We start from the raw sequence: 15945 nt of genomic DNA, 5'->3' as shown, positions 1-15945 counted from the left end.
CTTTGATGTTTAAATGTGTTTTAGGTCAATTTAAAACATCAGTTCCTGGATTTAGTCAGTTTTTGTATTTGCTGTTGCAAATCAAACTATATGTTTGTGCTTGCAGAGGTTTACAAACGATGTAATTGTTAACGTAATTAATATTTTGAACTAAGGATGAAAATTATTTGTTTATTGTTGTACTTTATTGGGCATAAACAATATTATAAATTTAAAATTACGCTGAAATAATTACAATTATTTGTATAACAGTGTATAATTAATATACACACGTGTGTGTGTGTATATATGTATTAATTAATACGTTTTTTCCCCTTTAAAACATTTACCTTTGGGAAATAGCACGGTCACAATGAAGTGATGTTGTGTGACCCTATGAGCGAGCTGGGTACGTCATGACGCCATGCGTTGCGGGTGGGACTTCTTATTCGTAGTGAACCATCCGCATTGTTGTTGGTTGCAAGCGGAAAATCATATCGCTGCTGCAAGGGAACCGACGTTGTCTTTGAATGGCAATCAAACCGAGCGTTTTTGTATTGATTATTAGTTAATAATTATAGTCCTGGCGGTCGCTGTGGTTCAGCGTTTGCAGTATTTCAGATTTATCCATGCAAATGTAAATTGGTGGTCCTTGTATGAGAACATTGTGTACGGAATAACTACAGGCCACCTCGCCAGAAAGCTGCTCCTTTCTTTATTCAGCAGATCAGAGGTAAAATGATCGATCATAAGACAACGGTTATTGTTTTGCGATTTGCACCTATTTTATAATGCATTGGAATATGAAGCGATATGATTGGAATGTGTATCTTCATAGTAACGTTTTCTCAAAGCAAAGCGAACTGCCTACATGGACAATATTTTAGGGGATACGCGACCTCCAAAACGCTGCCGTGATGTTGAAAAAAATGTTTCGATTGTAATGTTCGGGATGTACATAAAATGGCCAAAATGTTTTGACTTGTACGTCCGAATGATGTCTCTGAACTCACTTGTAATGCCCGAAAATGTATCTTAATTGTACTTACGCTGCTATAGTAATTAATGCTATCCAATAGTAACTTTTAATAATATTTAGAACTGTACTTGAAGTACTTATATTCTGGGCTTTAGTGCTGGTGTATACACCAGTACCAAAGTAACATATTTGCATCATTGTAGCATATTAACAGTACTAATATATAATTTCCTTCACTGTAACATGGATTATTTAGATGTTAGTAAATCAATGTGGTTTAATTTTTGTGGGTTCTATCAACATTTAATTCAAATGCACAATTGTATTAGGAATAACACTTGTTCTGTTTTCTTTTCAGCTTTGTAAGGATCCTCAATGAAAAGAAAATCTCTGCCTCACAAAGTATTCTCCCCTCAGTGTCTACCTTCCCCTATCAAACTTTCCTCAAATCGTGAGACGCTGACTTACGCCCAGTCCCAGAGGATGGTTGAACTAGAAGTTAATGGCCGGTTGCACCGGATCAGCATCTTTGACCAGCTCTACATCATCACAGATGAGGATCCCATTGCACAGGAAATTGTGGAGTGTAACAGCAATAAGGAGAATGCTGAAAAACACCAACAGGTCTTAGTACGTTCTGTACGCCTCAGAAACAACCAGCAGAAAAAAAACACTGCTGTCACTGCACAAAATGCTTTAGTGCAAGGCAGCACTCTTCCTGAGCCCAAATTCCGCACTGTGGATTACAATCTTCCAGCGATCCCACGTAGACCTTCTACATACTACAAGTATGAAGAAAAAACTTCAGAAGAGCTGAATGAGGAGGTGGAATATGATATGGATGAAGAAGACTTTGCCTGGCTTGAGCTAGTCAATGAGAAAAGAAAGAATGAAGGACTTAACCCGGTTTCTCCTAATGCCTTTGAGTTCCTTCTTGACCGTTTTGAAAAAGAATCATTTTTAGAGAGTCAGGACCAACAGAGTCTACAGTCCTTAATCGATGAAGATGCTGTTTGCTGCATTTGCATGGATGGAGATTGCATGGACAGCAATGCCATCCTGTTCTGTGATATGTGCAATCTAGCCGTTCATCAGGATTGTTATGGTGTTCCATATATTCCAGAGGGACAGTGGCTTTGCCGACATTGTCTGCAGTCCCCAACACAACCTGCTAACTGCATCCTCTGCCCTAACAAGGGAGGAGCAGTCAAAAAGACAGAGGATGACCAGTGGGGTCATGTTGTTTGTGCTTTATGGGTTCCTGAAGTTGGGTTTTCCAACACAGTCTTCATTGAACCTATTGATGGTGTTTCAAATATTCCGCCAGCTCGATGGAAGCTTACCTGCTACCTCTGTAAAGAAAAAGGTGTTGGGGCTTGCATCCAGTGCCACAAAGCAAACTGCTACACTGCTTTTCATGTCAGCTGTGCACAGAAAGCTGGTCTCTTTATGAAAATGGAGCCTATTAAAGATTTGACTGATTCAGGTGTACCAACTTTCTCTGTGAAAAAGACAGCCTACTGTGGGGCCCACACCCCAAATGGCTCCATTAAAAGACCACTTACAATTTATAATCAAACGAAGACAAATGACAAATTTTGTCAGTCAGTGGATAAAAAGAGCAGGACTAGGTTAAAAAAACAGAAGAGACTTAAAAACAGTGAGGCGGAAGTTGTAGGCCCAGTTCCAAATGCATCTGTACCTAATTTGTCACTTGAAAGGTTTGTTCAACTCTTTGATTTTACAAAAACTGGTGAGATATTGGACTTCTCATTTTATTGTATTTTGTCATATTCTCCTACAGGTTACACACAATCCTCAACCAAGTTTCTTTACAGAAGAAGAAGGCATTTGGTGAACTTGTCTTGAATTATTGGATGCTTAAGAGACTTTCAAGGAATGGAGTGCCTCTTAACAGACGCCTCCAAACTAGTCTATATTCCCAAAAAAACACACAGCCGGTAAGTACAATCAAACCAAAATTTGTTCAGACACCTTCAACATTTCTCACATTATGAAAGCTTAGGTTAGACAATGGTAATAAAATATGACAAGAACACCAAGTTAAACTGTGTCAGAATAAATCTTTTCAGATAACTTGATTAAAAAGGCATGTAAAGGATTAAAATCAACCAAAAATGATTCAGCTGTTAAATTTAAGTACGCAATTAGATAATGCCAATCTTGGTCAACCAATTACAAAGCAATGCTTAATTTTGTTCAGTCTGTTGTGTAAAGACCAGGACACACCAAGCCGACGCCAACTAACTAGCAGCCACGAAAGCTGACAGTGTTTTGCTGCTTGTCTGCAGACTACAGCCGACAGCAAACTAAACTCATGCATTCTGTGCCTGCGTGAGTTAGCGGTCTCTTTCTGCAGCTATCTATAGTAATTATTCTTCATTCAAACAGAAAAACCAGAACAAAGATATACTAGATAAACACAGATATATGAAACAAAGCAGCGTTTACGTACCATTTTGAGTATCAGTAACATTGATAACTTTCTTCGTTTTAAGTGGCTCACGTTGTTATAACATTTACATATTGGAATGCTTGGGGAAGATCACTTAACATTAGAACAGTCTTATATTTGTATCGTCTTCACGAAATTAGGCACCCAGTCTGAGTTTTAACTTTCCCTCATAACTCTGATGCTGATTCAGGCTGACATAAGCCTGATGAGAGATGATGAGTGGAACACACCAAACCGACTAGCTCAGCTGTCGCTTGCCGTCAGCCCCACCATCGGCTTGGTGTGTCCTGGCCTTAAAAGGTTTGCATTAGCAATTAAAGAAAAAAAAAACCAAAACATTGTCAAAGTGTCTAAAAAATTTTTGACTGGTAGTTCACTGTATAAAGAAATGTTGAGTATAAAATATTCAGACTTTTTTTTTCTATCCTCACTTACGTTAATGAACTTTAGTGTCTTGGACCACTAGTAAAAAAAAAAAATTAAAAATCTAATATTATACCTGGTGTCTGAATAATTGTGTCTAACTGGTGTCTAAAAACATGTAATGACAGAAACAGACAAAAGAGGAGACTGAAGCACTGAAGGAGCAGCTGAAAGAGTGGCAGCGGTTGAGACATGACCTTGAACGAGCAAGACTCCTGCTAGAGCTGATAAGGAAGAGAGAGAAACTCAAGAAAGAAGAGGTATGAGAACAATATGCTGCTTTAAATCAAGAGTTTATAACAGAAGGATTTGCTAATGTAGTTTTTATTTTGTGCATTTGTGTTCTTGATGGCTCTTGTTGTTATGTTGCAGATTATGCTTCAGCAGACGTTAATGGAGGTCCAACTTACTCCTTTCACAGTCCTTCTGAGGACTGTGCTGGACCAGATACAGGAGAAAGACCAAGCAAATATTTTTGCACAGCCTGTTAGCATTAAAGAGGTTTGACTGAGGTTTCCTGAACTTTGAGATTAAATTATATCAATCACATTTTTTAAAGACCACTTTTCAAGGGAAAGATTTGCTTGTAGAATTTTTAAATCACATGTATTACATGTTCAAAAACAAAAAAGCAGCACAAACTTATAATAAATGAAGTATATTAGAATGGTTAATGGTATTTAGAAGCAAATGTAAAAAAACAAAAAAAACAAACAGTTTTTGTCAGACATGTCATTATTGATATAGGACTTCAAGGACTTTTGTGGATACAGGACTGTTATGAAGAGGATTCAGAGTCTGTGACACTGATCAGAATTTCATCCCTTTTTTTGTGTTCCTCACAGGTGCCTGACTATATGGACCACATCTTGCACCCAATGGATTTTTCCACCATGAGGAAACGCATTGATGCACAAGGCTACAAGAATCTGGATGAATTTGAAGCTGACTTCAATCTCATTATTGAAAACTGCATGAAGTACAATGGCAAAGATTCATTCTTCTACAGGGCAGCTGTTCGATTAAGAGACCAGGGTGGAGCTGTGCTAAGGAAAAATCGACGAGATATTCAGAGAATTGGCTTTGATTTTGAAACTGGCATGCACCTGCTTGAGCCACCTAAGATCGAGCCACCTGCACCTTTCTCCTGGGAAGATGGTAAATACACAAAATCTGTAGTCTCAATGGTCTTTTGCTTTGTATGATTTGTAAAAGGTAATTTTACAAATCATATAATTAACAATAGCATGAGATAATTGGATATGTGTACATATAAAACAAAATGAAAATCACACATGCATACTGTTTTTCTTTTTTGTTTTTTAAAATATAGTTAAACAAATCACTAATTATTAATTATTATATATCCTTGTCTTACATAAGAAATTGTTTCTTTTCCACTGTCATCATGCAGCATTCTTCTCAGTTTAGTGCTTCCTTGAAATTATTAATCAGTAAATCTAAATAATTATGTTTAAAGAGTTGTAACTGTGTTTGTATTTTCCATCATCTTCATTTAACAAATCAATTAAATTATTTATATATATTATTTTTACTATTTTAGTGGACCGCTTATTGGTTCCAGCCAATCGAGAGCACATGTCATTAGAAGAACAGCTGAGGGAGCTACTGGAAACCTTGGATCTGACTATAGCAATGAAATCCAGCCCATCACGGGGGAGACGTCTAAAGCTGCTTAAGAAAATCATTAGTGATGTAAGGATGGAGCTGAGTGTGAAGAAGGCTTTTACTGCTGTTGAACATGAGAATGCTGTAGAAGTAGCCAGCCATATCCTTCAAAAAGGTTTGTTTGAAAAATGTTGTGGGGGTGTGTGTTTTTTTTTTTTTTTTTTTTTGGTTTTTGTTTTTGTTTTCTCTCAAATAATAATCAGCTCAACATCTGTCAAATCCTTGTTTGTATAACTTTGACATAACAAGTTTAAGTCCCATCTCATGGTCATACTGATCCTGTCCCTCTCATGTCGCTTCCTGCCTCTGCTAAGCTGTCCTAACCAATAAATGCTTAGATTTAAAATACACTTAATATAAACAAGGAAACTACTTTATTTACGTTTGTGTTTTTGATATTGGCTAAGGTAAGCATCACTGTTATTTAAAGTAAGTGATTTGCACTGAGACATAAAAAAAAGGTACAGCAAACTTTTTAGTAAAAGGAGAGGAAGAGGGGAGCTTAGTGTGGAAGATGTTTATTCAAATGGCATTCTGTCCCTTGGCTTCATTGATTGATAAAAAAATGTAGAGTGATGTAGAATGACAAGGTTAAGCACTTATTTTTCATTAAATGCAGAATCTGTTTTATCAGATCAACGCTTTATTAGATTCATAGTTTTATTGCATGGTGTTTCTGAGAAAGATCAGTCAAGAAAATCATGTTTTAATCTGAAATAGTAAAGCAAAAATGTTAACTGATGTTCAGTAGACTTTAATACTTTAAGACTTCTATACTGATGTATAGAAGGCTTTAAGCAACTACCTAACTACTGTAAAAACATTCTTTGGAATAGGGCTGCAAGATGTAAAAACATCTATGCTATGGTATGTGGTTTGTGTAAATTATTAAACCACAAATGCTGCAATTTAATCAAATGAATAAATGCATCTCAGGTTTCAGATTGAAGCTTGGTGTTGTGTGTATATGTTGTGTGGCTTTAAAACATAAGCTAATAGCTAATAAGCTAATAAATAATAGTGCATAAAATAATTTTTGTATTAAAAATGTAATTATAACAGGATAGTTATTTTTAATATTTATAATCATTGTATAATAATATATAATTTATAGTGACACTAATATACACTAACTGTGTATATCTTGCTCTACTGATCACATAAAAAAAAAAAAATAAAAATTTTACTTTGGCAATACTGTAACAAATGTCATGCCAGTCAAACGAGTTGAATTTAAACTATAGTGGCAAACCAAATGTAATTGGGTCTTTCTGAGAATATTCTAAATTTAACTTATCATACAGTTTTTCGTATAATATTTGACAGTATTTCCTTGTTTCATTACAGGTGATAAATCTGTCCCACCTAAGCTTGAGCCATCTGTTTCTGTGCCACCCTTCATTAATGTGGGATGTCACTCTGAGCCACCCAAACTGAAACCCATTGAACCCAGTCCCAAGAAAACACGACACCGTCAGGATGGCATTTCCCAGCCACTTAATGGACACTCCCATCTGCAGTTAGAGGGCCGGAATGTCAGTGTATTAGCTACATCAACTCTGGCCAAGCCATCAAGCCCAGTAAACCGGCGGACATCTGTGCTTTTCCGCAAATCAAAAAGTACAAGTCCCCATAAGCCCATGAGAAGTGAAACTCAAAAGGGCAGTTCTCGGCTAGGCACAAAGACATTCCTGTCAGTCGTCATACCACGACTAGAGACATTGCTTCACTCTCGAAAGAGACCACGAAGTACCAGTAGAGACAGTGTTAAGGATGAATCACCCATCAAACGCCTGGACACAGGTAGAAATTGCAGGACAACAAACAAAAAGGGCAAGGCATACAGTATGATCAATATAAATGTGCATTAATAAAAAAAGCTGTTTTTTGGCAGGCCAAAGGACATTTAAGGCTGTTTATAATCAGTTCTCTAGAATTGCTTCATAGGAAAGTGCAATATGAGGTCATTGCCAGGGTCAAAAAGTAGTCTCTTATGTCAGTAATAGCCCTGTCCTGTGCGATTTGTCATGTAAACAACCAGTCTGCTATTAAAGTCAAAATACTTCACATAAACACTGTAGTAAACGTAGTTTCTTGGTAGGTTTTAGCACTAGTTTCAATAGATTAAATTGATTACTCTCTTTCTCATTTCTTTGTGTCTTTCAGAGCTGTCAAACGGTTTTGATCTGGAGTCAGATAAAGAATTGAATTCTAGCAGTCAGTTGGAGCCTCGGCGCAGGTGTGCGTCTGAATCTAGCATGTCCTCCAGCAGCAGGTGGGTAGCTGACAAGTACTTTTGAAAGGATACAATGTACAGTGATATGACATGCTATATTCCATCAAAAATTATTTTGCTTATTTCATGTCTCACAATGAATGTTAAAATGGTGTGAAGACAAATAAAATGGTGTCTAGAAATGCTGCATGATGTGGGGAAAAAATCTAGTTCAGTGTTTTCAGTATTTTCAAACATGTTTTCTTGTCTGTCTTTAGTAGTATTGCAATCAATCTACCGAAGTGTGGAAAGGGGAAGCCAGCCCTTATCCGGAGGAATACAGTGGAGGACAAGAATGATATTATAGCTTGCATTGAGAGTAGAAACTTTGCCAAGGCTGCTAGAATAGCTGCTGGTAGGTATCCATATCTTATGACTGAACTGTAACATACCTGTGTCAAATCACACTGGATGGGATAATGGTTTTTATTTTAGGTAGATATGGCACACTGCCTTTAAATGGTGTAAAAAAAAAAAAACACAAACAATATTAAGTAGACTAAAGTGATATATTGCAAACTTTTTTAAAAATTACATAAGTTTTGACAGATTGACAAAAAAAAAAAAAAAAAAGAATAAATGATTGTGTAGCTATTTGTCATGCTGATATTACATATCTTAATTTTAGCAAACTAATTCTTAGAACACACTAAAAGATCCCCCCACCAAAGGTCAGGAAATCTATCTGTTCCTTTAACGATGCATGTTAAAAGCACACCGGGGGCATTATATGGATCTGTTAGGTTTAATCTATTAAGCTTTGCTATGTACTTTGAATTAAAGTGCACAATGCCTTAAAACTCATGCTGATGCCATTAATTTCATATATGCTCCCAACTGTTTTTGTCTGCCAGCATTGGGGGGTAAACAGAATGGGTCATGTGACAGCCGGAGCTTTAGAGTTTGGGCTCTGTTTTTGATTGTAGCTTGTAATAATATAGTAATGTGTGAGTGATTGGGCTCTCAGTTTACAGTTTACAGCTTTTGTTGAGATCCTTAAAAAATTAAACACAGCCACAGTTTGTTCAGTAAACCACAGCCTGTATTGAAAATGTAATAAACTGAATTTAAGACAATTAAGTAAACAACACAAATTATTCTGTACTGTTTGACTTCCATTTTCCAATATGTAAAAATAGATACATGATTTGTTTAAAAAAAAATGTTGAAATATTATCTTTACTATATCACTTTATATGTCTGCACCATCAATAACATGGTTATTAATATTTCTGCTTTAATAGAAGTTGGAAACAGCAGTATTTGGATGCCTGCTACTGCTGCTACTGTTCTGGAACCTCTCAAACTAGTTTGGGCTAAATGTAGTGGATACCCCTCCTACCCTGCCCTGGTGAGTCTGCGTGTGTAGAAAACTATTTCCATTCTCAAGGGATATAAAATAATTCTCCTATTTCTAAAGGAGTGAATTAAAACATTTTCAGTTTACATTTTTGGATAGTCACTGATTTGGCCAAACCACTTATAACTTCAGTTTTATGCATGAACTATACTTCATTTTTCACTTTTGGAGAGTTTTTAAAATATTTGTGATGATCAATTTGATGTGAAGAAAACATGTCATTGGGATATATTGAATGACTGTATTTATTTTTTTGGTTTCCTGACTGACAATTTATTGACAAAATAAGTACATTATTTTTAGACATGTCAATTAAGTAGTTCTTCAGTCTTATCCTGTTATTATATATTACCTTAAAGTCTACATTAATAATAATAATAATAATAATCTATATATAGAATCTATCTGGTCTCATTATTCCAATCAGTTAGTGAGTATCACACTAAGATTACAAATGTGATATTGATTTTATGCAGCAGTTCTATAAACAAGAAGTTAAAATTAAGAGACATAGAGCAAAAACAAGCAATATAATGTCAAAATGTGTGGGTTTTTTTTTTTTAATTAAACATAACAAACATTCACAGGGGATACACAACAGAAATTGCTTTTAACAGGACAGTGACTCATATTGAAGCACAGCAATAAAAATACTTCACAATGAGAATACAAAAATGTAAATGCCATAATAATAAACATGGAAAACAAATTAATAAATAGATAACTGAAATGAAAAGGGAGATAACCCTTATCTATCCATCTTTTTTTTTTAAATGAAATAACCAGAATTCATTGCATGCAATCATGTTGGGGGGGCGTGAGGGGGGGTTCTCCTAGTTAGGCAACTGTCATAAAATCTAGGCTTTGGAAAAACATTTGTTCTGATCACATGCTATCTTTCCTGATTTTTGTGAATGCAGCATTGTACTTTGCTCATATAGCTCCAAACCCTATTACACACCTAAACCAACTAATCAAGGTCTTACTCGGCATACTAGAAACATCAGGTAGGTGTATTGAAGCAAGTTGGAGATAAACTGAACAGTGGCCCTCCAGGACTAAGTTTTGACACCCCTGACATAGACTATGCATTTAATAACAAGTGAATATTTATATACAATGACAGAGATTTTTGACTGTTTTCAGGATTTTTCTTATTTTCTGTAACATTTTATTTGTTTTATTAAAGATAATAGACCCTCACATGCCACGAGTAGGGTGCCAGCACAATGGAGTCTCTATCCCAATGCCCCCGCTGGATGTTCTACGGATTGGAGAACAGATGCAGTACAAGTCCGAAGAGAAACTTTACCTTGTTCTCTTCTTTGACAACAAACGTAGCTGGTGAGATTTACAGAGTCATTTTTGGTAATTGTTTGCCAAGTCAAATATCAGTATTATTATTGTTGTTCGTATTTAGGGATTGGAGCAAACTAAGTTTTAAACTTGTACAGTTAACTATATATAAAACTTGCCCCTTTTAGACTTAATTTATTAACAGCACTTAATTAGTACTAAATTAATGTATTATATTCTTGTTTTTCTCAAATAAACAAACAAATAATGACTAACACCTATTCTCTTGTCCTAACCACTTAGCAAGGATATCTGTGATTCATAATTGTAGTTTTGATAGCTGTAAAAATAAAATTAAGTTTAAGTGTTGTGCACATATATATATATATATATATATATATATATATATATATATATATATATATATATATATATATATATATATATATATATATATATATATATATATATAAGGAGCTTTAACCAGCTAAATGCAAGGAAAAAATTTAATTCAATTCAATGCACATTCAATTCAGCTGATTAAGTGACTAATGTATTTAATATTGTGAGAGCTGAATAAAAAGAAAAGCAGCAACAAACATGTAGATTAACAATTGTTTTGATGTATAAGGTTTTTTCCAGCATAGCCCAATTCAATATTTCTAAAGTAGCAGATGCAGGAAACTCATTTATTATTACCAAACTGCCTGAGGTTTCAGATGACAATGTGTCAGTTTATATATACCTGGCTTTTAATGTGGTTATAGGTTGAATTGCATCAAAAATGCTAGCATAACACAGATATGCCCAATGTATGCAAATCTAGTATACTGTAGTTTTGGTAATGCTTTACAGTAAGGTGTTATTTGTTAACATTAGTTAATGTATTAAGTAACATGAATGAAGAAGGAACAATGCATTGATCATAAGTGTTACCATATTTTTTTTATTATTAAACATTACATTTTTTCATCTTCAAATCTTTTCTTTGTAAGGAATTAAGCCAATAAAAATGTTAAAACTTAAATCTAGATATTCAAAGTATGATATTTTAATAACCTTTGAATCTAATGTCAACAAAATGTGACAATTATTTTGATCTTGACTTCATCCAGTGTTCAGGTTTTTTAAAGTCAATTTTTTTCCAATTAATCTATTTGATTGTGTGTGTGTGTTTTTTTTTTTTTTTTTTTTTACCTTGTCCAGGCAGTGGCTTTCAAAATCCAAGATGGTTCCTCTTGGTATTGACAAAACCATTGACAAGATTAAAATGATGGAGGGCCGCACATCAGCCATCCGCAAGGCTGTCCAGACTGCCTTTAACCGTGCCATGAACCATCTGAGTCGAGTCCAAGATGAACCTATTAGCGACCTCAGTGATGTTGATTAAGATTTGCAAATGTAGACAAATTTCAAAGCCTTACTAATCGTCATTGCTAAATGGCAGTTGCTGTGTGACTTCTGTGCAAATTAAAACAGGAGTGGCAAGTATGAAGTAAATCAAAATACAGAAGTCTCAAATTAGTTAAATCAGTAAATAATGTAATGTAAATAATGTAAATTGTTTATCAGTAACTTATTCTTCAGATTTAAGTAATGAGTACATACTTTTTTTTTAATACTATTTATACATTTTAATGGATTATTCACGGCATAAAAACTCACTGATGCTGGAACAAATGGACAAAAAAATTGTTATGCTTAAAGAATACTGTAATCAGGGCTGGAACATGATGTGAGAGTACTTGTTTTTTATATTTAAATGATTAAAGTTTGTATACAGGCTTTTATTTGGCATTGTTTTTGTAACCTAAGAATGTTTTTACAAGTTTAACCTATTTTGATGTATTTATATAACTAAATATAACTTTATTTGCCTTTTCATATTAGTAAGTCAAGTTGTTATGAAAACCTCAAGTGCGTTATTCTGATATTCTAATGAAACCAAAAAAGAAAGAAAAAACAATGCTGCCCAGGCTTTTGTTTGTGTTCAGTTAATGGTTTTGTTTAATTTTTTTTTTTTTTTTTTTTTAATGTTTGTATTTGTATATGGGAACTCCATGATGGCTGTAGGATACTGTAGTTGTACTGGTGCTAATTTATTGTGTTGGGTGGTATGTTTATTCACTGGGAAAGAATTTTTTTTTTCTTTTGGACTTATTTGGAATTATTCTTGGTTTTTTTGGGGGTTTTTTTTATCAGAGCCTGTTTACATTGACTTCCTTAATTTAGTTTTACTATGGGTTTTAGTATGTGGATTTTGAATACTTTTTTTAATTGTATGTCGTATATATGTTGTTTTAGTTGGTATTACAACTGTTGATTGAATTGTCCTTTTTTATTTTTATTTTTAATAAATTCATAACCAAGTTATGTCTTGTTTATTACAACAGTCTGTATTAATATGTATTGTGTAGTGTATATTATTACTTGTATGGCACTTTAAAGCAACTTTGTCATTTTTTTTACTTGTAATTTCAGTTTTGTAACATACCTGTCGTAATTAGTGGATAGAATGGAAAAGAAATAGAAGCCGACTTTTAACAGAAACCGATTTTGAAACCGATATCAACTTAACAGTAGGGGCTGCAAAATCATATATACAATTTCTTGGTACAGATGTTTCATGTTGTTTCTATGCTAAGCTTATTATTATGTTTGTTATGGACAGAGCTGGGTAGTAACTAATTACATGTGATGTGATGATGATTTAAAATTACATTTTAAAATACTCTAAATTAGACTACGATTTCTTTTTAGTAATTCATAAACATTCTTCATATTTAAAATTTATTGAATTATTATCCGTAATTCCTCTTTCATCTTTTACATTTACTTTTCTTAAATAGCCCATATCTTACATGTAGAAAATCTTTATTATCATTAGTCAAATCGTCAGTTTCCGGGTTCAAAGAAGTATTCATCAGTAGTTAAAGCAATGCTGAAACACATTCATTTTTATTTGAATTCTCTGTAGCTTTTTTAATCATGTCTTTTATGAATTTAGAAGGCTTTAGAATTTCAAACATGCAGAAATTTACAAACATTTTATCTTTCACCTAATATATTTAAGTATCCCTGATATTTTAAATATTATAATAATTAAGTATCATTTGCATGTTCATGTTGGTTATGGTTACATGATGTGGGCAAGCAATATATTTATTTTTTTAGTTTTTAATTTAATTTTAATTATTTAATTATTAGTTCTTTCACAGCCTACTCTTGTCACTAGAGGTCACTGTGAATCTATGACAGTAAAACAGAAAAAGCAAATTCTGCATTTTCACTAAGACAATGTCATCAGGACACTTCTTCAGAAAGAGTAAAATTAAGAAGCTCCTGGATTATGGGATTGTTCTGAGGGTATTAATGCATCACTTTTCTTAAGTATATATATATCAACCTAATTACATTGTCGGAGTTTTACATCTCAAAGCGGTTGAAACACCAAATAAGCAATGTTTAGAGGAAACTGGTAAATTCAAACTCTTTTATTGGTGTTGCGCTGAAATCGACCTTGTCAAAAGTGTTTAGAAAGCTTTTGATTGTGCTGAACTGACAGTGGTGCATTGTGTCTTCAATTCAAATATGTTGCTGTCTCTGTTTGGTGTCTAATTGCTTTGGGAAGTAAACAGCATGCTTGAGTGGATGGCAAGTGAGGTGAAGCATGAATATCAATCTCTCACATCAGTGTCATCAAATGACTTCTACAGAGTTGAAGTGCCCTAATTAGCTGCTGCCCCAGTGGCCCTACTCTGATGGCACAGGTCTCTAAGATGTACTGATGGATATCAGCAGGTGCACCTAGGTCTAAATAATTTATTATTCCACACATGCAGGTTGTCATTTGGTTCAGCATGGAGATTATGTTTTATGTGGATTTTCTATATCAGCTGTCACTGTTATAAGGCAGTATGCAAGAAAACTTGTTGTACAGGGGCAAGTTGGCTCTGACTATTTATACATATGTCATGAGCTAGTTGACAGATTATCTGATCATGCTCCTCACGATTCTCATTAATAAAACATATAAATCATGAGCTAAAGACAATGCTGCTTTCATCCAGCTTAAGTCAGTTCACATTTTGATCCCATCCAGTTTGGCCATTTTGACAATGTTATTTAAATACTGGATACTGATTTACGATTTCCTGAAACTATTGATTAAGTAAAAAAGTGCCAACCTACTGTTGGTTCTCAGTCATCTTTCTGTGTCCACTTTTTCCTCCATCATTGCCTAAAGGAAAGATTGTTCTTGTAATCTGCATTCTGTCTTCTGTCTGCATGCATGTCTCAGTCCTGTGCAACTCTTTTCTGGTCTCTTCTCTCACACAAATGTTTGATTCATTAAAGCCCTGAATAGTTGCAAGATATTACTAGACTGCAACAGAAATTTATTTTATTATAATTAAAACAGTATGTTCCATAAAGGGTGGGATAACGGATAAATCATCTTAAGATGGTTTTGTTCTTGGCCTTGATAACGCTTAGAATTCTATCCAAAGCTTACTCAATTGTTTACAATGGAAACCCTTTAAATCTGCAAAAAAAAACACTGGAAACATGGCATGACAAAACCGTAAAATATGTAAAATATAAAATGTAACAATTTAAAACATTTGACAACATGAATAATGGCGATTATAGCAATACACAATGTTATGGAAAATAATTCAGCAGACACAAGTAATGATTTTATGAATAGCTTTGCTTGCAAGATTGATAATATTAAAGATACAATTGCAAGCATGCAGCTATTAAACTTGCTAAATCATCGAAACCAACAACATGTACGTTAGACCCAGTTCCATTTATGCTACAAAAAGAGGTGATTCCAGAAGTCATAGATCATCTTTTGAATCACTGTCACTTGGAAATGTACCAAAAACCTTCAAATTATGGCTGTTATTAAGCCTCTCATTTAAAACAAAAACAAATTTTCATCCATCCTTCCATGCATCCATCTATCTTCTTCTGCTCATCTGGGGCCGGGTCACGGGGTCAGCAATTTGAGCAGGAATGCCCAGTCTTCCCTCTCCCCGGACACTTCCTCCAGCTCTTCCGAGGGAACACTGAGTCGTTCCTAGGCCAGCCAAGATAAATAGTCCCTCCAGCATGTCCTAGGTCTTCCTCAGGGCCTCCTCCCAGTGGGACATTCAGAACAAATGCCCAAGCTGCCTCAGCTGGCCTCTCTCGATGTGGAGGAGCAGATTGGCTGCAAATCCCCCCAGTGCCTGCTGTAGGTCTTGGTTTGATGGAGCCAACAAGATAACATTATCCACAAAAAGCAGAGATGAAGTCCTGAAAATGAACAGGACCGGTGACATAGGGCAGATCTGTCAGAGTTCCACATGCACCGGAAACAAGTCAGACTTACTGCTGGCAATGCAAACCAAGCTCCTGCTACGGTCATTCAGGCCCCGGACCCCATACTTCCAGGGTACCCCCAACAGGACATCATGAGG

General features: G+C 34.8%; 1 protein-coding gene across 4 annotated transcripts; it reads left to right on the top strand.

Moving 5' to 3' along the window:
• Window positions 1-352: 352 nt before the first annotated feature.
• On the top strand, window positions 353-12847 carry brd1a (bromodomain containing 1a). Of its 4 annotated transcripts, none has more exons than XM_043237808.1 (13): window positions 355-712; window positions 1317-2679; window positions 2763-2919; window positions 3986-4117; window positions 4230-4358; window positions 4703-5015; window positions 5422-5661; window positions 6894-7349; window positions 7713-7821; window positions 8043-8176; window positions 9066-9172; window positions 10371-10525; window positions 11684-12847. In XM_043237808.1, the coding sequence occupies exons 2-13, from the start codon at window positions 1334-1336 to the stop codon at window positions 11865-11867; spliced, it is 3462 nt and encodes a 1153-aa protein (XP_043093743.1). In that variant the 5' UTR covers window positions 355-712; window positions 1317-1333; the 3' UTR covers window positions 11868-12847. The 4 variants fall into 4 exon arrangements, with proteins under 4 accessions (XP_043093745.1, XP_043093744.1, XP_043093743.1 ...); XM_043237807.1 differs by having other exon boundaries at window positions 356-712; window positions 8040-8176; XM_043237810.1 differs by lacking the exon at window positions 6894-7349 and having other exon boundaries at window positions 353-712.
• The last annotated feature ends 3098 nt before the right edge of the window (window positions 12848-15945 follow it).

The sequence above is a fragment of the Puntigrus tetrazona genome, chromosome 4, assembly GCF_018831695.1.
Source record: "Puntigrus tetrazona isolate hp1 chromosome 4, ASM1883169v1, whole genome shotgun sequence".
NCBI classification, from domain to species: Eukaryota; Metazoa; Chordata; class Actinopteri; order Cypriniformes; family Cyprinidae; genus Puntigrus; species Puntigrus tetrazona.
This window is presented reverse-complemented; position numbering and strand designations above follow the sequence as displayed.